This window comes from Coffea arabica, chromosome 6c (genome assembly GCF_036785885.1).
Source record: "Coffea arabica cultivar ET-39 chromosome 6c, Coffea Arabica ET-39 HiFi, whole genome shotgun sequence".
Taxonomy (NCBI): domain Eukaryota; kingdom Viridiplantae; phylum Streptophyta; class Magnoliopsida; order Gentianales; family Rubiaceae; genus Coffea; species Coffea arabica.
The window spans coordinates 23,323,921-23,347,385 of record NC_092320.1 but is presented as its reverse complement, the minus strand read 5'-3'; the positions used below and the strand labels follow the sequence as shown (position 1 = coordinate 23,347,385).

Genomic DNA, 23,465 nt, shown 5'->3' with positions numbered 1-23,465 from the left:
TACAAATAATTGATTGTATCCAAGGTAATGTTAAACTTTCACTTTGTTGTTCCCTCTTTATTCATTTTCTTTTTTCCTCTATTGTTTCATCGCTTCGCATACGTTGCTATCTCTGATTTAGTTGTAAGTAGAATAGTCTTGGTCACAGAAAATGAAGGGATTTTCCCTTCAACACCTGTGTGTAAAGATGTTTAGCTATACGATTAAAAAGAAATAGGTATAATACAGTTGTGTTGTGTGTGATTCAATTCGGTTATTGTATACGCTGAAAATTTTTATTTGCAATCACATTAATCATTCTAATGTTGTAATGAATACATGTGAAATATTTATTTATATGCGTCACTTTTTTCACGAATATAATAATACACCAACTCTATACCAAATAAGATAATAAATACAACAACCAAAGTGAATCACACGGAATCACTGCCCCTAGTCCAAACAAAAAGTATTGCTATTATTGCTAACAAAAAAATGTCGAATTTGTTTCCCATATTACGTATGTGTCCTTGTAATTCACAAGTCTTGCATTTTAGAGTGGGTGAGAAAAGTGCTTTAGTTTTTCTTAATTAATTATCCAGAATTTTCAGTGGTTAGTTTTGAGCCTTCAACGCATATAATTTATATTCCAGAAATTATGGACTGACTGAATCTAAATGCTTAATTTGTTTGGCTAAATCTTGGTGTGGATTCATTTCTCTTCTCTACACCATCAGTTCGCAATTATAAAGGGGAACAAGACGGAACAATGATACTATCAGGAATGTGTCATCCCACGGAGCTCTTAAGGACGATTAGGAATTGCAAAAAGAAAGCCGAGCTGTGTTGGTTTGAATATGGAAATTGCTCTAGCTATTTGTACGGGCCAAGCAGCAGAGTTCCTTGCCCACCACAGCCAAATCAACCTTCAAACATACCTGCCGCAAGTGCTAGTGATCAAGCAGCAAGAGGTACTGGAATTGCTACTCGAAGTGCTAATGATCAAGCAGCAAGGAGTGGAAATGCTACCCGAGATGGCAACAAAATCCACTACTAAGTAGTGGTGGAGGCATTAGTTGTTACGTGGTTTAAGGTTGAAGGGCAGGCTGAGATTTACTTTTTCAAGGGACTACGTTATAATAAGTAGTGTTTTTTCGAGCAACTGATGATATTTGACTGAAACGTTATAGTACTTGATTACGTTTTTTGCCTATTTATCTATATTGGAATGAGGGCAATTTGCTCTTTACTTTTTTGTCCAGACTATCGCATATTGATTAAGAATCTTATGAGCCGTTTGTTTAAAATTTCAGAATCACTATCACTATATGCATCACAAATTTGAGAACATCAAAGGTTTAACAAAAAAGTAAGTTGGAGAGCAAGATCTTGGAGTTGGCAGTGGAAAGTAACTGAGAACTTGGCACTGAGAATCTAATTATAGTGCCCCAGCAGAGCACAATAAAAGGAACAAATTCATGTTTCCCCCACCATATATATTTCAACTTTCAATCCACTGAACTGCAGGAAGCAGTCATAAAAAGGTGCAAGCACATCATCAACTAATATACAGGCAATTCTAACATGTTCCAATTCTTTCTTGTTCTGTTTCTGCCTTTACTCTAGAATCGACAGGCAAAATTCTCTGCTTTGCTAACTCCAAATCCATTCCATCCCTGCTTTCAGTTGCCAAATCCAATGGTTTATATGTATAAAACCAAGCACTTATTAGATAATAAATCACATTTACTACTTGTATTCCAGTTATCACCCAGTAGTAATTCTCCAATCTTCCGCGATTGAGATTCCTATCAGGCAGCCAATTTGTTTCTTTACCACTGTATTTATGAACTGAAGAGACTAAGATTGTGCCAAAGTAATTCCCCAATGACATTGAAATCGAAGAAAGCGCAACCGCAATACTTTTCATGCTCTCAGGGGATTGATCGTAGAGAAATTCCAGTAGTCCAACAGACACGAAAACTTCACCAATTCCATGGAGGCAAAACTGTGGAGCTAACCAAAAGACACTTATGGGAATGACAGCAGTAGGCTTGTCTAGGAGATTATGCTTTGCAGCTACCTGTTTTCGCTTGATTTCCACGAGGGCTGATACAAGAGTGGCAAGAATGTTAACTATAAACCCTATACCTATTCTTTGTAGGTATGTGATGCCTGTTGGATTGCCAGTGATTCGTCGAGCAAAAGGGACAAAAAGGCGCTCGTAAATTGCAAGACCAATGACCAAAGTGCTGACACTGAAGATGGCTAAGCTTGCTGGAGGAATCGCGAAGGAAGGGGATAGGTGGCGATCCATGGTACGAGCCTGTTGGATGGTGAAGCTGTGCTGATTTGAATATGAAGTGATTAGTAAAATTGCTGCTGCCCAAATGGGCAAAATTCTTATCATAGATTTCAGCTCTTCAACTCTATGGACAGTGGATAATCTCCATAGGTTTGGTTGGTTTGACTCATCTATGTCCCTATCAGTCACTATGGCAGCTTGATCCAGCCACCTTCAAAATCAGCGTAGCATATCAAAATCAATGAGTGACACATAAAAAATCAACGGATACTTTAAAAGAACCATAAAATGTCATGAAAATATCATGTCAAACAATATAGGGGGAATTGTAAATTGGATATTGGGGATCCAATGAGTCTTATATAAATGTGTTGACAAGGGTTATAGGAAATGTAGACAGTCTTTTTCTACTCTACGCACGTCTTACATAATTATTGTATACTAAAAAATTAGAGAAAAAAATGAGTGTTTAATTTTTACTGATGTAGGGTAAGATTCGAAAGTAAATAGCACAATTTGACTTTTTGGAAAAATGACAATGATATTGGACACTCAAATCAACAAAAATAACAAGGCTAGTGGAATGGAGGTAGTATTATTTACAATTTCTGAACTTTATGATGTGCGCCAATGCTAATTAAAGCAATAAAAGTTTCGGCTTAAGTAGGAAAAACAACTTACTATAATGATTCATATAAAGTAGACATTACCTTAGATGATTTGTGTGTAGAAGCATGCCACTGGACGAAATTCCAGCATCAAGAACCTTGTTCTTGTACAAAAGACTTGAGTCAGCTGGTGCTACAACATTTCTCTTCTTGAATGCTGCAACGATCACCTGTGTCAATCTAACCAGTGGACTTCCTCCTGGTTTTACTTTCCTATAAAGAGGGGATCCCCCAATGAAGGCTATAGTTGATAAACCTAGAGCAATGGTAGGAATTCCAAGACCCCAGCCCCAATCAACACTGTCTTGGACATACACAACCACAGTTAAAGCAAGAATTGTTGCAACTCCCATGGATATATAATACCAGTTGAAGAGATTCCATTTTCGAGCTTCGACTTTCGATTTGGTCATGTCGAATTGGTCAGCAGCAAAGGTAACAACACAAGGCCTAATGCCACCGCTTCCTATGGCTTGTAGAAGAAGAGATATGTAGAGGATCCACAGCTGTAGGCTTGAGGCTTCTTTGCAGTTTTGTTGTGTTGGACATGGTGGAGGCTGTAGTGATGGTACGAAAGCAAATACTGTAATGGTCACCATTCCCTGTTAAAAAATTCATACCAGTTTTATTACCATCATTTAGTATGTACTGAAATTGGACATTGTGATTGAAATCAACAGAAAAAGTTACCCTTTTTAACTTTTGCTCTGACTTTCTAAAAAGAGCTTTGAAATACATATACTTTTATTTTTCAGTACAAGTGGTGTAGGTTTTTTAGTTACCTATTACATTATTAATAACATGTAGTCCTATCCTGTTGTGACTTTCTAATGCAAAATGCAGCTGAAAACAAAATTTGGACCAAATTGTTATGTATTGAATATGTTTCGGACTAAAATGAACTATTTTAAATGTGGAGGGCTAATAAAGTATAAGTAATGAGCATTTTTTCCGGAAAATGTTTGTGATGTTACCAATTTATAGAGGTGTAAAAATACTCAGTTACATTATTGTTTGCTTAAATGCAAGCTATTTTATTTTGTCGATCAGTTTTTTATGCCTATGTTCACTATATATTTAAAAAAAAAAATTTACTTAGGCGTATGTCCAAAATTGTTCTACAATCAAAGTATAATTTGATTGATATTCAGCACATGTACCAGAAATTGATAAATTACCATGCAGATTAAAAAATTCTTCTAATAAGGTATTATATATGTTGTGCAAACTCAACTAAGGTGGCTCCAGGTCCTATATAGAGTAATAATCGATCCAAGCACCACAGAGAAAAATTACTGTGTTTGGATAGGAGATTATTTAAAATAATTATTATAATATTATTTATGATATGACGTATGTGAGATAAAATGATATTTGAAAAGATAAAAAAAAAGTTGATTTAAAAAAATACTTATAATGCAAACGAATAATTTTTTGTTAATGATAGCAATCCAAATGTAATAATTGACAGTGATTTGGGCATGCAAATTTACAAATTTTATGTAGTCTGCATTGACTTGTTAAAAAATACATACACATGCTTATTATGATAATTTAGCAGCAATTGTTTATAAAAGTACATTTCTTGAAGGCTTGTTTTCCACTGAAGTAATTTTTTTTTATTAAAGTTTATTACTTTCATCATTTGAAAGCTATGCTGGCGACGTATAACAAGCTTAGCCGAGGTCAAGCACCAGACTAGCTCACTTGTAAAATAGGAAGTGACTGGGACTTAATTTTCCGGGATTACTCCGATACTTAAGTCTGTAATGGTCGGGAGTTATATTGGGTAAGTTGATGTGCACATCTCTCAAGCGAGCAATGAGTTGATACTTATAATGATGGAATTAGGAAGCAAAATGATGAGGTTTATCCGCAGCTTGACCTCGTAGGATAAGGTATGATGGTGGTGTCATCATTAGTAGATCTCATCATTCTACTCCCTAACTCCATTGGTAGAAGTATCAACTCATTGCTCACTTGAAAGGTACACACTTCATCTCACCCAATATAACTCCCAACCATTACTGTCTTAAGCATCGAAGTGATCCAAGGGAATTTAGCCCCGGTCACTCCCTACTTTGCAGGTGAACTCTTTCTGTGTTTGACCTCGACTCGGCTCGTTAGACTTCACCTGCACAAAAGCCATCATTAGGTTCTTTGAACTTTTCTACATATAAATCTATATTTTTTTGCTACCTGTAACGTGAATATTATTATTGTGAGGTGCAGCATATAAATCGACAAAAACTCGCTATAATTATGTGCTTCACTGATAAATAATCCTGCCTCATATATTTCAATATTTAAATCTAATTATTTACTTAAGAAGGGAGGAGGGGGGGGGGGGGAATTGATAGAGCAAAAGTTATAGAAAAGGACCAGTGTATAGATGATGGATCCAAAAATTATTGTCCAGAATCGGCCAGCAAAAGAGTCAGCAATTAGAGCACCAATCAGAGGAGTGAAGTTGGCCGTTCCATTGAAGTTGGTGAGAATGTTGGAGGCCTTCACCAGTGGCAAGTTTAGCACTTTGGTCAAATATATTATCATGTTTGCATGGAAGCCAGTGGATGCAAACTTGTCACATGCTTCGTTTGCTGTCAAAACAAAAATAAAACCAAAAAAAAAAAAAGACAATGGTTTTCATTTTGTTCTATAGTCAATATGCTCTCGATTACTCAAAACACCAAAATCCAAAGCCACCAGCTAATAATCAAATGTTACGTTGGTCCTACAACAATATGTAACTAATTTGGGATTATTCTTTTTCTTAACATGAATAGCTGAATACAAGTCACTTATAATTATGAAATTAATGCCTAAGGATTCATTACATCCAATAACGATTAAGTTATTAGAATGAACATTGACCTATACTTGGAATAAACTCACATTTCTTGAAAGTAGTCAGGACCTCAATCTCAGTTATTTTACACTAGGCCAAGGAACTATTGGCTTGTCATTATTCTTTTCGATCCAAATCTGGCTTAATGTTATATTTTTCCTTAATCCTTGTTATGGCAGAATGGCTATCTCCAGCTAATCTGGAGTAATATTACGTACAGTTCAGAAAATGTGTGACTGTATCAAGAGGGGTGTACAAGTATTCAACCTCTCAATGCTCCACGCAAAAGAAGCATTTAGGTATGCCTAACGTAATGGAAACAAAATGGATCAAAGCCATCAACACAAATTACCAAAACTTCATTTGCGAAGAAGAGCTACAAATGGTTTAGGTAGAAGAATTAGCATGTATGCTACTACTTTAGTACAAGATGAGAAATATGTAAGTCCTCAGTGTCGAATGATACAATTGTAAAGCTCCGCATGGACCGTTGCTCAAGTTGTATAGCTTGCTTTGATTTCAATTCAAGGTCTAACGCTTCCGTAAAAAAAAAAAAAGAAGAAGAGCTACAAATATTTCTTGGTCTATCGCAAGAAATGAATTAAAAAAAAACCTGATATCCTTGTAATAACAGTTTGATGTACCATTTGTCATACAATTCAATCGATAACGACAGCTCCCTAACTAATTGCAATTATTTCAAGCTAAAACGACCTGCGTGATTACTTTTTTGTCTTTACGTATTTGTCTATTATTTGTTCCCACCACAATTTTCACCATTTTTGAAACTGGAATTTTATGCTTGTGTTGTTTTTACAGCTGAATCCAAACTTCTGTTCAAGAACTCAGCATCTTAAGCGCAGCTTCACGGGTGGTCTAAAATATTGCCAGTTTATGGGTGTGGAACATGTTCTCCTCTATGTTTTTCCTCTTCTTTGGAGGGAGGCGGTGTAGAATAAGGAAGTAACACGAAAAATCAGCAGTCAGCATTACTGAAATTTTTTTTGGGGGAGGTGTGTGTGGGGGGCGGTTTGGGTTCCACGATTTGAGCAAAAATCAGCTTGAAACAAAATTTAAAGTACTTGTAAATAAGAATCATTTTGCGAAGATGAAACAAAGCTTTTTTTCCTTGTGGAAAGAGGGATAAAGTGGAGGTTCGACCATGAACACTACCATTTTTGGCATCAAAAGTGAGGTTACTTATTGTATAAGTACCATTTTAGATTTGAATATCAAAATTTGTGTTTAGGAATCATTATTTATTTAGTTTAAAGATACAATTCACATTTAATTAAAGATAACAAAATTCAAGAATTAAGACAACGGCCTTTAACCAAAAAATGGAAAAGAACTGACTCCATGAAAAAGGACTCACCAAGGATAATTGGCAAAGTTTTGATTCCACCAAGTTGCCTCTTTTTTGTTTTGGACTCTCCATGCTCTTCTCCACTTTCACTCATCTTTTTCTCTAACTCCATCTTGTTCTCCATATCCAACTTGACAGTTGAGCAGAATACTGAAATTAGAATGCTACTTTAGAAGAACTGAAACTATACATATATATAGGCAGGTGATAACTGAAATTTGATTTTAGTGCCATGTGAGCCTAGGACGTTCACATTGGAGTATTCGTTTAATTTTTATGTCAAAGTTGATAAAGATTGCTTTCTTATCTACGCAAAGGGATTTGTGGAGCTTTCAATTTCTAATATTCTCTAAATTGGCTTCTTTTATTTGGAAACATAGGTACGTCCAACCCACTCGCTAATATTCCAGTGGAATCTTTAGAAGAAAAATTATGAAAATGACGACACAACCACTTTAGAAGTGCGTGAAAATGATATGACACTTACTGACCATTTTCTAATTTTGCAAGAAAATAAAAACTTATCCATAGTTTAAATCGTAAGGATCATATGTTTTTTCTTCATTCACATTATCATACGTATTATTCTTAGGGTCTGTTCAGGTGTTCTATAGGCATTCATTAAAATATATTTCAACTGTCATATTTTTTGAAAATGTAAAATTAATTAGGGCAAGTAAATAAATATAAGAAATGGTAGATAAGATTAAATAGAGAAAGTATATAAATACAAAGAAAGATAACAATTGTTAGTATATATATATCTAGGACACCCGTTGGAAAACACTTATTGGATATGTCTAACATTAGTTAAGATATATTTCAAGTATCATATTTTTCAAAATGTAAAATTAATTAGAAAAAATAAATAAATATAATGAATGGTAGGTAAGATTAAATAAAGAAAGTATATAAATACAATAAAAAATAATTATTATTAATATGTATATATAGGGTACCTGTTAGGAAAACCCTTATACTTATTGTCTTTTTTATTTTGTGCTATATTATTTTACTATAATGGGAACAGTATGACGTGTCAAAAAGGTTGTGTTGGAGCACGTAGTAGTCGCATTAAAATCAAAGCCTTGAAATGCTATAAATAATTTTTCTCCAAAACGGTTGATTCGCCCCTTTATGTTGCAGACTGAAAACCTTCATTTGAATAAAATTTTCCATATTTGGGAAATTGCAATCTTTATGTACACTCACACAGCACTGGATGAGTTTCACAACAATTGTCGTAGACAATGTGATTGCGTCGTTGATATTAAAACTTGGGCAAATTTCAAAAACTGAGTTGATCTGTCTGACGAATGAACGGTACCTCTTATAGTATCCACAATTACAATGGAATCTTTACATTGTCTCCCTATTCAGCATGAATGGTCTTAAAGGTCCATCAGTATCCACAAGCTGATATGTGGACAAGTGGACCTACTCATATAACTCAACCATCACTTGGTTTTTTACTCCGTTCCAAAAATATATCTACTTTTCTTAAATAAAAAAATTAATTTATGAGACATTGTTCTTCTCTAAATACTTTATATACTTAAATGAACTAAGGACCCATTTGGGTCACGGTAGCTTATTTAAAGGAACTTCATATAAAAAATTTTAAATAAAAGTACTTGTTCAGTGTTTAAGTGCTTTTAATAATATTGTTGGACACATAATTCAATAAGTGCTTATTGTATTAAATAATACATAATTTAAAAATTTTTAAATATATTTATCTCTTTGTTTAGTTCATAATAGGATAAAATAATTAAATTCAATGTTTTATTTTTTAAAACATAAAAGCTACTCTAATTGCACCAAATTTGATCTTTTGCTAAAAGTGTTTTTAACTTCAAAAACTCTGCTCCTAATTTTGTGGGATAATATTTACCAAATGGTTCAAAAGTACTTTTAGCATCTAAAAGTGTTTTTTAATCAAAAGCACCACAATTGCAAATGAGGCCTAACTCTACTTTGCACCTCTAAACTTGTATTACTTTCTCACTTTGTATTTCAAATTTTAAATTTGTACGTTTTGTATTCTAAACTCTTAAGTTTGTCCTATTTATATACAATCATTGACAATGATAACAAAATTAATGAGATAAAAATGGTGCAAATTAATGATAATAATCATTTTGTTCTAACTGCGATCTCTTGGCTCTTTTTTATTACTTTTAGTACATTGTCATTGTTTTGTATGATCTCAATGAGCATTGTCATTGATTGGACTTAAACAGTACAACTTGAGAGTTTAAAGCATAAAATGACCAAAATTGACAGTTTAGGGTTCAAAGAGTCTACTATTAAAATTTACAGTGCAAGGTGAAAAAGTAGTACAACTTTATGAGTGCGTGTCCTACTTCAAATTTTTTAGTTTGGGTGGGTTAAAATAAAGGTGGATTGCTATTGGATCACAATTAAGCATGTTAATAGGTCGGATCTTACTCCGATCCAACACAAGCCCAATATACTTGGGTAGAATTTGAATTTAATTTCTCAAATTCAAACCCTACCTAAACCCATGTATATATAATTAAATTAAATGCACACACACACATATATGTATGTGTATGTATATGTATATGTATATGTATATGTATATGTATATGTACATATATATATATTTACGTATGTATGCATGCATCCATGCATATATGTATATATATTAGTAAATTTATAAAACAATCAAATATTCTATGGCCATTGGATCGAATATAGTACGATTTCATGATTTTTTTTTTCAAACTAATCCTAGATGTCATTGTAATTGGTACAAATGTTTTTGGGAAAAGGAGAATAAATAAAGGCAAATAAATGAAACATTGGACGTGGATATAGTTGAAATTTTGAAAATAAATAGAAGCAGTCGATAATAGTTCTTTTTAGGAGTTCATAATATTGCATTCAATGTCTTGAATATTAATTCTATTATTTCAAAATAAACATTGGATGGCATTTATGTTATACTTGAACTCTATATATTTTTAATATTTTTTTTACTTTAATATGTTCAAAAAAAAATAATGAATACCCATTGGATACCCAGATCCATGAGGATTTTGGTCTAGACATCCTTTTTCAGATTCATAAGGGTCTAAATCTGGTTTGAGTCTAATTAAATCTAATGGATTTGGATGTAGATCAAAGGGATTCAATCCAAAATCTACTCATTTACATGCCTAACCACAATGTAGTTCCTTTGAGGGGTTGGAGGTTTTTTTTTTTTTTTTTTTTTGGGTAGGGGTTGGAGCATGTGAACACACACAAGAGGGCACAATTTTGAGCAGTGTAGTAATTAGTAATTATCCGCCGACACATGCGGGTAGAGGCTTCTCGCGTGGATTGAGAGTATAGAATGCACATAAGGTTCCACTCAATTGCCCAATCCACAACTACAAGTGTTGCCGTTCATATCAATTACATATTGGACACCACTAGGACGTTTCAGTTGATAAGAATGACCTCAACTCCAAATTGTTTTCCAAGCACTAGGAGAAACTAAATGCTCGTGAATGATTTCTCTAATTCTAGGACAACTACTAAATGACTTGGAGATACCATTCACAAGCATGTCACTTTTGGTATGTTGTGAACTGAAAAGTATGCATTACACCAATGCTTGACAAGATTTTACTTCACACCAAATTTTAAAAATCTAAATACCTAATTTTTTACAAGTATATAGATCATTTATCAAGCATAGGGAATATTAGGTATCGATTCTACACAAAAGATTGTCAAAAATTGATAATTTTCAAACTCCTTTATTACTTAGATGACCACAAGTTATAGCAAGTAAATCTAAACTACAATCATGAAATTAAATGAAGTAAAAATGATAGTAAAAAGCTCTTAGAATTATGAAATTTCTTACTATTCTTACAAGTAATTTACCAATTAATTGAATTGTTATTATCTTGGCAATGCATGGCATAATTTTCTAATATATGTGAAATTAACTATACTTATAGCTAAACCATACTTACTCTTGTGGTTATGAAATTAACTACAAGTTTATTTCTTCTGTGAAATTACATGGAATAATGCCACCAAAGCCACAAAAGTGCTACATAACTTGCTCAAAGTCATAGAATCAAATAATCAAGTAAACATCACAAATAAAATACAGAAAGTTCATTCATAACTCTAAGCATAACTTTAGCAACAAATATTGAACATAAAATCCAAACTTTTATAATAACTAAACAATAGAATCCAATGCAAAAGATAGAGTTTGGAAAGAAATGTAACCCTTGTCACAAGAGTTCATTTCCTTTTTCATCTTTGCCTAACTAATAAATAAGAAAGGACAAACTAACTGGCCTAAACTATGCCACACTATGTAAAGTATAAGAACAACATCTTGAAGTGAAGAATTTTCTTCACACCTCCAAACTTAGCTCCCAAATGAAGCAACAAGCCTCTATTTATAGAGAAAATTCTCTACAAACTTCCAAAACTTCATTTCTTCAAGACACGAAAAAGTCTTCATGTCCAATGTGAAAGCTTGACAAAGAATTTCCAAAAAGTCCATAAAAGTTGCTAAAAGTTGATTCCAATTCATGAAAGTTGTTAAACATTGACAAAAGTGATTGTCTTGATCTTTGAACCTTGCCATCAAGTTGATTTTTTCAGCTCAAAAGTGAGATGAAGAAAGATGCATCAATGGAGCAAGTTGCATAGAAGCTCTATGGATGAGAAACTGGACCTTGGACAAGAACTAGCTTGGAGAACCGGTTTCTTCTTCAGCAAGAAATTTCAATCAACTTCAAAAACCATTCTACCTCTATACTGCTACTCAAACCATTTCTGGTCATAAATGGTTTCTTCCTTTGTATTTTAACCCATGGAAACAGCCAAATCAACTTTTGTATTAAGCATGAAAGTTGTAACTCCTTGAATTAACTTTCCAATGATATGAGAATTAGGTCAATTGGAGGTGTGAATATTGAGATATGATAAAAATATTGACACTGGTTGGATGAGCATTGCAGCAGAAGTTGGCTTTAGTAATTTAGATATTTGGATATGAAATCATGAGAACTAGATTTTGATGTCTTCATAAGAATTGTATAAAATTGTCCTAGATTCAAAATGAATCAAGAATCATCTCAATTTGATCTTTGTAACTCATATTATGTCTAAATTACTAAAATGTGTCATGTCCTCCAATTCTTTTTCCTTCTTATTTCTTCATTATATCATCATTTGCACCTCATGTCAACTTCAAATTAACCTCAAATCATCAAGTTTTATACAAATACTCCATGCGTAACTTCATGTGATATTTGAAATATTAAAACCTACAAAAACATGAAGTTTTCTTCACTTAGCAGCATAGAAATGCAACTTTCTTACAAAATGTAAGTTTTGATTATTAACCTAATTATTTAATTCTAAAATGAAACACACTAAAACACACAAAAATACACAATATTGACAAGCGTGGGGTATACATATATCAATTAGCTCATCCACAATCAAGCTTTACATTTATAAAATCTTAAATACCCCACACGTGATTTTTCACAAGTATACGAGTCGTTTATTGAGTATAGGGGTATTAGGTGTCGATCCCACAGGGAAGATTTTCAATTACCAGTATTTTTCAAACTTTTTTATTATTTAGACTATCACAAGTGCAAGAAATTAAATCTACACTATAAAAGTAACAAAAATATAATAGAATGCTCCTAGAGGAATGGAATTCCTTACTAGTAAAGTTACCAGTTAAGTGAATGCTATTTTCCTGACTAGCTATGGCGTAATTTCCTAATGTATATGAAATCTACTCTCGTAGTGAATCAACTATATTTGTAGCTAAAACATACCTACTCTCGTAGTTATGAAATTAACTACAAACTCGTTTCTTCTACGAAATTACATGAAACAAGTTACTAAAGCCACAAAAGTGCTCCTCTACTCTTGTGAGTAAACTCTCTAAATTTATCACTTTCTTAAACTAGTGTTAACTCTAATTCTCATTGCAAACTTAACACTTTTAGATAATCACAACTAATGGTGAGTTAATCATGATTAGAAAAGCAAAAGTGATAAGTAACTTGCTCAAAATAATATCATCAAATAACCAAATAAACATCACTAACAAAATATAGCAAGTTCATCCATAACTCTAAGCATAAACTTTAACTAAACATGAAAACCAAGATCCAAACTTGTATTAGAGTTAAACATGAAGTTAAATACAAAAGAGAAAGTGAAAGGAGAGAAATCATCCTTGTCACATGAGCTTTAACTCTCCTTCTTTGCTCTTCAAATCTTCATCCAAGTCTAGCTACAAATACAAGAAGAAAAAGCTACACTAACTATACTATACTATTCTAACTAATGAACTAAGAAAAACTAATGAAATTTACATTTTTGTGAAATTTCTCTAGCCTTCCAAAGTTATGAAAATGGTCTTCAAAGGCTGCTATTTATAGAAAGATTCAAACTCAAGGTGAGTTGTTTCTTAATTGGCAAAGTTGGCTTTTGAACACACAAAGAGTTGTTCTACAAGTTTCCACACTCTTCTTGGTTAGATATAGCCAAAATTATGAGTTGTAGATGAGCTGGAAAGGTTGTGTGAATAAAGAACAAGTTGTAGAGCAAGTTGCAGCAGAAAAACTAGAATACGCGACTTGAAAACGTAACCTTAGGTCGCGTATTGCCTACCCACGTATTGCTTTTGCAGGTTTGCATTTTCTGGGCAGAATTCATCCTTGCTCTATTTTTTGTCCAACTTCAACTGATATTTTCTTGATGTTAGAGGTTGAACTAGCTCTTGTGTAAAACATAAAATTTGTAGCCCTTTGAGTTACTTTCCAATTCATCAAAAATCATCCAATTTGGATCTCTGTGGACTAAAAATGACTAAAATACCCTTGACTGATCAGAACTCTGTTTCAGCTTTCGACAACAGAGTTGTGTTTCTGTACTTCAACTTTTTGACATGGGAGACCACTGAACTGGATTTCGATGTCTTCATACCAAATGTAGATATATCTCTTAGCTTCAAAATGGTATAAGAATCACCTCATCCGATGTGTGTAGCTCAAGATATAGTCAAAATGCCACAAGATGTCAAAGTTGTAAAACTTTTCTTCTTTTGTTCTTGATTGCATTTCCTCTCTTGCACTTTATATTCTCTTTTTTATCACTTCAAACCATTATCAATCATCCCATTATCTTCTCAATTCATGCCATTTGATGATTGAATCCTTGAACCTACAAAAAAAAATGAAGTTTTCACCATTAAAATCCATAGAAATTCAATTTTTCACACTTAAACCATAAAATGCATATTTTCACTAGAATCCTAATTAATTAGTTATAAAAGTAGTTAAAACACACCAAAACTAACTAATAAAACACACTAAAAACATGTAAAATATGCACTTATCAAATATAATTACTTATCAATGCCTAACTTGTTTGGCTTTAGTTACCCAATTATGACCCTTTTCCTCGTACTCCTCAGCTCCTGTAATGCAGCAGTTTATTGTTAAATGATTAAACTAAAGTCCGTTATCAGCATCCACGGGGGTATTGTGGTTATGAGCGTCCTCCAAGCCTTGTGTTTATTGTTTTGTCAGGGAACTCCTCATACTTCACAAATCATCTGTGAGAAGTTCTAAGAATCACTTCCATTGCTTTGTAACAGCATAGGCAATTGGCATAAAGCCATTAGTCACATGATCACTTCCTACAGTTGAACTGTCCATGATTGGGACCCTTGATATGGCATCCATAACTCCAACTAATGATTTACGTGCCATTAAGAAGCCATCTTTTAGGCGTCCCTAGTAGCAATACATTCTCTTTGACCCCAAAAAGAAAAAAGTAGCTATACATTCTCAAAAGTCTTGGACTCTTTCCACTTTCCGTAGAAGCAAACTCAATCCTGAATGCTGTGCTTTGGATGAGATCTCTCCAATTCTGCACAATACTCCCACACCTTTGTATATTGCAACTCATCTGATTTCTTGATTAATCATTAATGCAACTGTCTTTGCCCAAGCTCTATATGCATTGGACCTACCAACCTTTGCATGGCACTTTTCACCAAAATTTGTCTCAAATCATTAATTGGTATATTCATATGCATTCTAATATTATCTATGTACCTTTTAGCTAGCCAATCAGAAGTCATGTGCTTGTTCTTTCATTCCTAACCGCAATTAGTTTGTTCCAGATACATGGGCTTAATCACAAGTTCACTGGTGCCCAGAGACTTTTGAGTAGTAACATACAACAATTACTTCACTTGCATGTTTTTTTAGACTTTGTTCTCACTCTCTTCTTTTCACTAACGTAAAAGTCAATTGATTTGCCACTTAGTATAGTTTTATTCCTGCCCTAAACTCATCAGAATCTAAGAACTTCGCTCCTAGCTTAAAATGCTGCTATTTTATTTCTTCATCAGCTATAAACGCCGCAGATTTTACACCAAAATGTGGATTTACTGTTGGATAAAATGCAAAGAATTGGCAACTATTGTGACAAGAATTGGGTTCAAATCGTGATAAAAATCACTTTCCTTTAGGTTTTATTTGTCCGATATAAAGTGCAATAACCTTGGACAAATATCCTTTAGGATAATATGAAATTTGTTTGTCTTAAACTCTTGCACAAAGTAAGACAAACCCTTTGTGAACTAAGGAGTGCTTTGAGAGAGTACACAGTAGAAGGAAAGTGATTTTCTGCAGCAAACCACTCTCTACTTAACCTCTTTATATAGGAAGACTGTTTGGGAAACAAAAAAACTCATTGAACACTTGTATGAATAGATTCAAAGTATTGTGTATGAATATATTCAAAGTATTGTGTACACATTCATGCACTTTAATTCATGCATCTCATGATCATTACATCAAAACATGAATCTATCCTTTCATTCAATAATTTCCATATACATGATACATTCATGTATCATAAATGAATGTACATTTTAGAAACATTCACAATACTATACATGTACCAAAAATTAATGAATATATATTAATTACATGTATGTACATCATACAAATTTTGAAAAGTTTCCAATCTCCCACCATTTTCAAAATTTAGAAAATGGATTTCTAAAAGGTCACCAAATAATCTGACACTCATATGCATAAATAATGGTGTCTTTCGATTGAACCACTATTTTAGTGAAGATTCTTTGAAATCAATCCTTCAAGATGGTAGACAAGCTTTGAACCACTTGGACATTCGACCAACCTTATAAACACATCACACACTGAGCAATGCACAACCATAAATTATTCAACGATACATTTTACGGCTTTGTATCACTATCCTTTCATGAATGTTTACAAAGTAAAGTCCTTAACTTTGTGGTTTGCCGAAAACCAACATTCATATAGGCTACATCTTAGTGCCCCCGTCATAGATAGCACTTTTAAGATTCGTTAAGAGTCCAATGACTCATCCTTACATTTGCACTGACGAGAATAACATGCACTATTCAACATTGGGATGTCTAAACTTCACATAGTGCACCAACCACTAGAATGGTGTACTTTCACTCATTGAATTCAAGACTAGATGTTGTATCTAGCGTTGAATTGAGGTTCCACCATTAGTGATCAAGAATTTTGGACTTTAAACCCATCCCCCTTGATGTCTTTGACATCAAATTTCTTGATAATCCTTTTGTCAAAGGATCACTCAAATTTTCATTTGATCTCACAAAGTCAATAGATATTACTCCAATTGTGATCAAATCTTTGACATAACTATGTCTTAAACCGATATGTCTTGACTTCCCATTATACACTTGACTATATGCTTTAGCAAATGTAGCTGCATTATCACAATGGATTGAGATAGGCGATAAAGGTGTTGGCCACAATGGTATATCACAAAGTAAATTATGTAGTCATTCAACTTCTTTACAGGCCGAAACAAGTGCTACAAACTCTGCTGCCATTGTTGAATCGGTGATACAAGTCTGTTTTTTAGAACCCCAAGAAATTGCACCTCTACCAAGTATAAAGATCCAACCACTTGTCGACGAGTGATCATCTTTATTGGTGATCCAACTAGCATCTGAAAATCCTTCTAAAACTGAAGGATAACCGGTATAACATATACCATAGTTCTTAGTGGCCTTTAAATACTTTAAAATTCTGGTTACACCTTGCCAATGTAACCTACTAGGGTTGCTTGTATATCTGCTCAATATACCAACTGCATATGCAATATCAGGTCTAGTACAAGTCATTGCATACATTAAACACCCTATAACCTTGGCATATTTCATTTGAGATTTTAGATCCCCCTCATTTTTCACAAAATTTATTTTGAGATCCAATGGTGTTGAGACTGGAATACAATCACTTTGATTGAATTTATTAGGAATCTTTTCAATATAATGTGTTTGAGACAACATTATATTATTATCATGTTTGAAGATTCTCATACCAAGAATGACATCTGTCTCACCCATGTCTTTCATGTCAAATTTGCTTGAAAGCAAAGTTTTTGTGACTTCAACTTGCTCCAAGTTAGTCCCAAAAATCAACATGTCATCAACATATAAACAAATTATGACACATTTGCCATCATCAAACTTGCTATAAATACATTTATCAGGTTCATTTATTTTGAATCCACTAACAAGAATAACTTGGTCAAATTTCTGATGCCATTGCTTCGCTGTTTGTTTTAGTCCATATAAAGACTTTACAAGTTTACACATCTTATGCTCTTGACCAAGTATCACAAACCCTTCGGGTTGCTCCATATATATTTCTTCATCCAAATCACCATTCAAGAATGCTGTTTTAACATCCATTTGGTGAATGACTAGATTTTGGATAGAAGTTATAGCAAGTAGCACTCTAATTGTAGCAATTCTAGCTACTAGTGAATATGTGTCAAAATAGTCCACACCATACTTTTGTGTGAACCCTTTGGCAACCAACATGGCCTTAAACTTATCAATAGTTCCGTCGATCTTCATTTTCTTCTTGAAGATCCACTTACAACCAATTGGTTTTAAACCAGGTGGTAAGTCTATTAATTTTCAGGTTTTATTACCCATGATTGAGTCCATCTCATCGTTAATAACTTCCCTCCAAAAGGGTGCATCTTGTGAGTTCATTGTTTTTTCATAGGTCTTGGGATCAGTTTCAATATTGAAGCAATATGAGATTTGATTGCTCACTGTTAGGGCTGCAAACGAATCGAGCGGCTCGCGAGCGGCTTGAGTCGAGCTCGATGTTAATCGAACTCGAGTCGAGCTCGAGCCGGCTCGAATCAAACTCGAGCTCGAGCTCGAGCTCAGAATATTAAGCTCGTTAGCTCGCAAGCCGGCTCGCGAGTTTGGGTATATATATATTTTTTATTTATTTAATAATAAAATTACGTATATTATATATATATTTTTTATTTTTTATTTTCATAGTAAAATTACGTATATGTCCTTAATATTTTATTATTTATTAAGAAAAAAATATTATTTTATTTATTTTTTTTTTAATAAAATATTTATTTTTTATTTTTTTCGAGCTCGAGCTCGGCTCGACTTGATTCGAGTCGAGCTCGAGCTCGAAATTTGCCGGCTCGTCGAGCTCGAGCTCGAGCTCGAGCTTGATAAAATTTAGTCGAGGTTCGGCTCGATTAGCTCAAAACTCGACTCGACTCGACTCGTTTGCAGCCCTACTTACTGTATCTCTAGTTCTTTCAACTAGATACATATAAAAGTCCGAACCGAAGTTCTTTGACTTTCTAACTCTTTTGCTCCTTCTCAATTCGACGGTTTCATTTTCACCATCTTTTATCAATTCACTTAATTTTGAAACATCTTTTATAGTGGTGAACCTATTCTCTTCAAAAATAACATCTCTAAATTCAATTATGGTATTAACCGAAATTGAATCATTAGGTTCAATTACCATGAACCTATATGCTTTGCTATTTTGTGCATATCCTAAGAATATACACTCCACACCTCTTTCTCCCAATTTTCTTTTTTGAGGTTCTGGGAGTTTTACAACAGCTTTACAACCCCAAACTTTCAAATAGTTTAGGTTGGGCTTCCTTTTATTCCAAAATTCATAAGGGGTTATAGAACTCCTTTTATTAGGAACTTTATTTAAGATATGACAAGCCGTTAATAAGGCTTCACCCCCAAAATCCTTGACTTAGTCCAGATTTTGACAAAAGTGCATTAACCATTTATGTCAATACATAATTTTTCCTTTCGGCTACACCATTTTGTTGTGGTGTGTAAGGAGCAGTCACCTCATGTTTTATCCCAACATACTCAAAATAGGTAATATCATAATATTTTCCACCTCTATCTGTCCTTAGACATTTGATAAAGGATTCACAATGAAGTTCAACTTCTGATTTGTATGCCTTAAATTTTTGCAAAGGTTCACCTTTTGAGTGTAACAAGAAAACATGACAGTATCTACTATAATCATCCATGAAAGTCACAAAGTACTTTTTACCACCCAAAATAGAAATACTATGCAAATTACATACATCACTATGAATAAGATCCAAGATTTTAGATGATCTTTCAACTTTAGGAAACGAATTTCTTGTGATTTTCGTTAGCATGCATGTTTTGCATTTTCCTTCAATCTTATCACAATATGGCAGCAAATCAAGTCTCATCATTTCATGCATTCTTTTGTAATTAACATGGTCAATCCTATTATGCCACAATTCAAAAGAAGACTCAACCAAATACGTAGAAATAATATCACTCTTATTATTTCTAATAGCAAGTACATTCAACTTAAACATCCCATTGCAAAGATAACCCTTGCCTACAAACATACCACCTTTAGACAAAATAAATTTATCAGACTCAAACACAAGTCTAAAGCCAAATTTATTTAACAGCCCAGCCGACACCAAGTTCTTCCTAACTTCCGGTATATAAAATACATTTGTCAAGGTTACAACATTTTCGAAAGTAAATTTTAATTCTACTTCTCCAATGCCTTGAACCGAAATTGTAGCAAAATTTTCCATGTAAACAACGGTGCTTTCATCCATCGGTTTCATGGACTTGAAAAACGTTCTATTGTTGCACACGTGTCGTGTAGCTCCAGAATCAACCCACCAAGCAAAATCATCTTCAATCATATTGATTTCAGATATCATTGCTACAAGATTTTTGCTTGTATTTTGGGAAGACTCTTGCTTCTTCTTCTTGTTTTGAAGAATCTTGCACTCGGACTTGTAGTGTCCCTCTTTCTTGCAATAAAAGCATTGTCCCTTCTTTCTTTTCTTGGATTAATTCTTGGGTTGTTGGCCTTTCGTGCTTCCTTGAGACTTTTCAGTTTGCCTCTCTTCAATCACATGCACTTTTGAAGTAGAATCTTTGTTCTCTTCAAGGATTTGACTATCCTTCTTTTCTTGCATGCGAATTTCCTCTTCTACTCGAAGAGATTTAACAAGAATTTCAAAAGAGATATCCTCTTTCTTATGTTTGAAGTCTCTTTTGAAATCTTTCCAAGAAGGTGGTAACTTATCTATTATAGAGCAAACAATAATGGCTTCATTCATGTGTAGATTGTGTTGTGTGAAGTGATTAAGAAACCTTTCAATTTCACTAAATTGCTCCATAACAAACTTATTATCTACCATTTTATAATTGTTAAAAGACGAGACAAGAAACTTCTTACTTGTAGCATCTTCTTGCATGTACTTGGACTCCAATCAATCCCAAAGTTCCTTGGCGGTAGTAATTGAATGGTAGGCATCGAACAGGTTGTCACTCATGGTATTGAGGATGTGACCACAGCATATTTCATCGTCGTTCTCCCATTTCTGACGGTTTCGGATGTCTTCAAGAGTTTCTTCATCGGGATTGATCAATGGTTTTGGTGTGGTCAAAACATAGACCACTTTGAGTGCAGTGAGAAGGAAACGAACACGTTTTTGCCAACGAACGAAATTCCCTCCATCAAACCTCTCGAGCTTACAATATTGGATGCCAAATCTTTCAAGATACCAGCCATTGTAGAGTATGAATAAAGCCTAAAGATTGTTGGGTAAAATGCAAAGAATTGGCAACTATTGTGACAAGAATTGACTTCAAATCGTGATAAAAATCACTTTTCTTTAGGTTTTATTTGTCCGATATAAAGTGCAATAATCTTGGACAAATTTCCTTTAGGATAAAATGAAGTTTGTTTGTCTTAAACTCTTGCACAAAGTAAGACAAACCCTTTGTGAACTAAGGAGTGCTTTGAGAGAGTACACAGTAGAAGGAAAGTGATTTTCTACAGCAAACCACTCTCTACTTGACCTCTTTATATAGGAAGACTGTTTGGGAAACAAAAGAACTCATTAAACATTTGTATGAATAGATTCAAAGTATTGTGTATGAATAGATTCAAAGTATTGTGTACACATTCATGTACTTTAATTCATGCATCTCATGATCATTAGATCAAAACATGAATCTATCCTTTCATTCAATAATTTCCATATACATGAATACATTCATAAATGAATGTACATTTTAGAAACATTCACAATACTATACATGTACCAAAAATTAATGAATATACATTAATTACATGTATGTACATCATACAAATTTTGAAAAGTTTCCAACATTTACATCGTCTGAGGAGCCAAAAATTTCTTTGCAGCTCCTCACTCAAGTCATCATCATCAAGCATATTCAAGTAACCCTCATCCTCATCATCTTCATTATCTTTCCCCCAAATTGAGCTCCTCTTTATGCCCACCATCATTTTGACTAGTATCATTATCAATGAATTCGTCAAATAGTTCGTCATTGTTTCCATATTCATCATTGTCGTCAAATTTGTCACCACTATAATCACTATCACGTTGACTCTCACTATCACCACTCGCCCCCCTCCCCCCTCCCTCCCCCCCAAAACTATTGGTTTTACTCTATGCTCAGTTTGGATAACAATGCCAACTTCTGGTTCCCCGGCAGTGCACTCAAGTTAAGAAATAAAATGGTTTCTTTTCTCTAACAGATCCTACCCCACTTGTACCACCACTTTGCTCTGCCACACAACCACCACCAAGAAATCTATCAAACTGCCAGGCCTGTTTTGTTATCCTGGTGGAGGTTGAGTTGTCATGTAAAGTCATGGACTTATAAGTTACAATGACAATAAACTTTCTTCAGTTTATATCTGCAAAATGATCTAATATCACTATCTCCCTCTTTTTAATTCATACAATTCGCTGTTCAAATCACTTCCAAGTTCAAGATATTAATAGGAAAATGTTCGTTTGCTACCAAGTTCCTTTCCTTAATTCTCCCGACTTGTTGAAACCTGTTCCAGGTTCAAGATAGTAGTAGAAAATGTTGGGTTGCAACCAAATTCCCTGTAGAAAAACATGTCAGCATTACATCGGTCAACTCTGCCACCAATGTAGACCTTTCTTTTTCCATTGTGAAAATATCCCCCATCACGCACTTTATGACAATTTTGTCACGGATTAGGGTACTCTACAATTGCCAACGGCACTTTACACACTACGAAAATATATATATGTAGATACTCGCACAATTTTTTGCGTAACTATCAGCTAGTGAAAGAAATTATTGTGTTTTTAAATATTATTGTGTGGACGACTATATTTATTATTTGTATCCGGCCACATTTGTTCTATTAATATCTGCACTGGCAATTGTAGGGCGCTCAATCCTTTTGTCATCCCCAATAACTTGAAAAGGTCAAACACAATACACACAATTGTAAGTTTTCTACAGCATGCACAGAATTTAAAATACAATGATAAAATCAACTTCATCTATGTCATTCCAAGATTGAAAGCATAATTCCATGCACTGAGTAGTCCCTTGTCAACATAAAGCCAAACAAGCTCCAACATTAAGCAAATTAAAAACAAACAACCAAAAGCCACGTTCGAGTTGTTTTGGTTAGAGCAAGTTCATGAAATTAATCAGCTGGAAGTTTTTAGCACGGATATCAACAAGTTGTTGAATAATAGGAATATCAGAGACCTGAAGATTGTCTAGAGCAATTTTTGCATATACAAAATGATAATGCAGTGCAATATGCGTTGTTCGTGAATGGAACACAGGATTTTGTGATATATCAGTTCTTGAAGAGTTTGAATAACTAATCATCAGATATTGAATTTCCGACAGTTATGAAGGAAGACAGTCTTCCACTTTTAGGTCACCTTTAGTGAAACTTTGAAATTTATGTTTCAAATCCATCATAGTGGATGCAGCATGATCAAGAAAGATGTGACGCCCCCACTTCTCCCAAGGGCGAATCCAAGGGTATCCGCAGAATGCCT

General features: G+C 33.9%; 1 protein-coding gene across 1 annotated transcript; it reads right to left on the bottom strand.

Annotated features, from left to right (window-relative positions):
• Positions 1-1,391: 1,391 nt before the first annotated feature.
• On the bottom strand, positions 1,392-7,410 carry LOC113692274 (protein NRT1/ PTR FAMILY 3.1-like). Its single transcript, XM_027210662.2, has 4 exons — positions 7,179-7,410; positions 5,338-5,555; positions 2,998-3,557; positions 1,392-2,498 (listed from the first exon to the last, which is right to left on the bottom strand). Exons 1-4 carry the CDS (start codon positions 7,291-7,293, stop codon positions 1,562-1,564), a joined length of 1,830 nt encoding a protein of 609 aa, XP_027066463.1. The 5' UTR covers positions 7,294-7,410; the 3' UTR covers positions 1,392-1,561.
• Between the last annotated feature and the right edge of the window lie 16,055 nt (positions 7,411-23,465).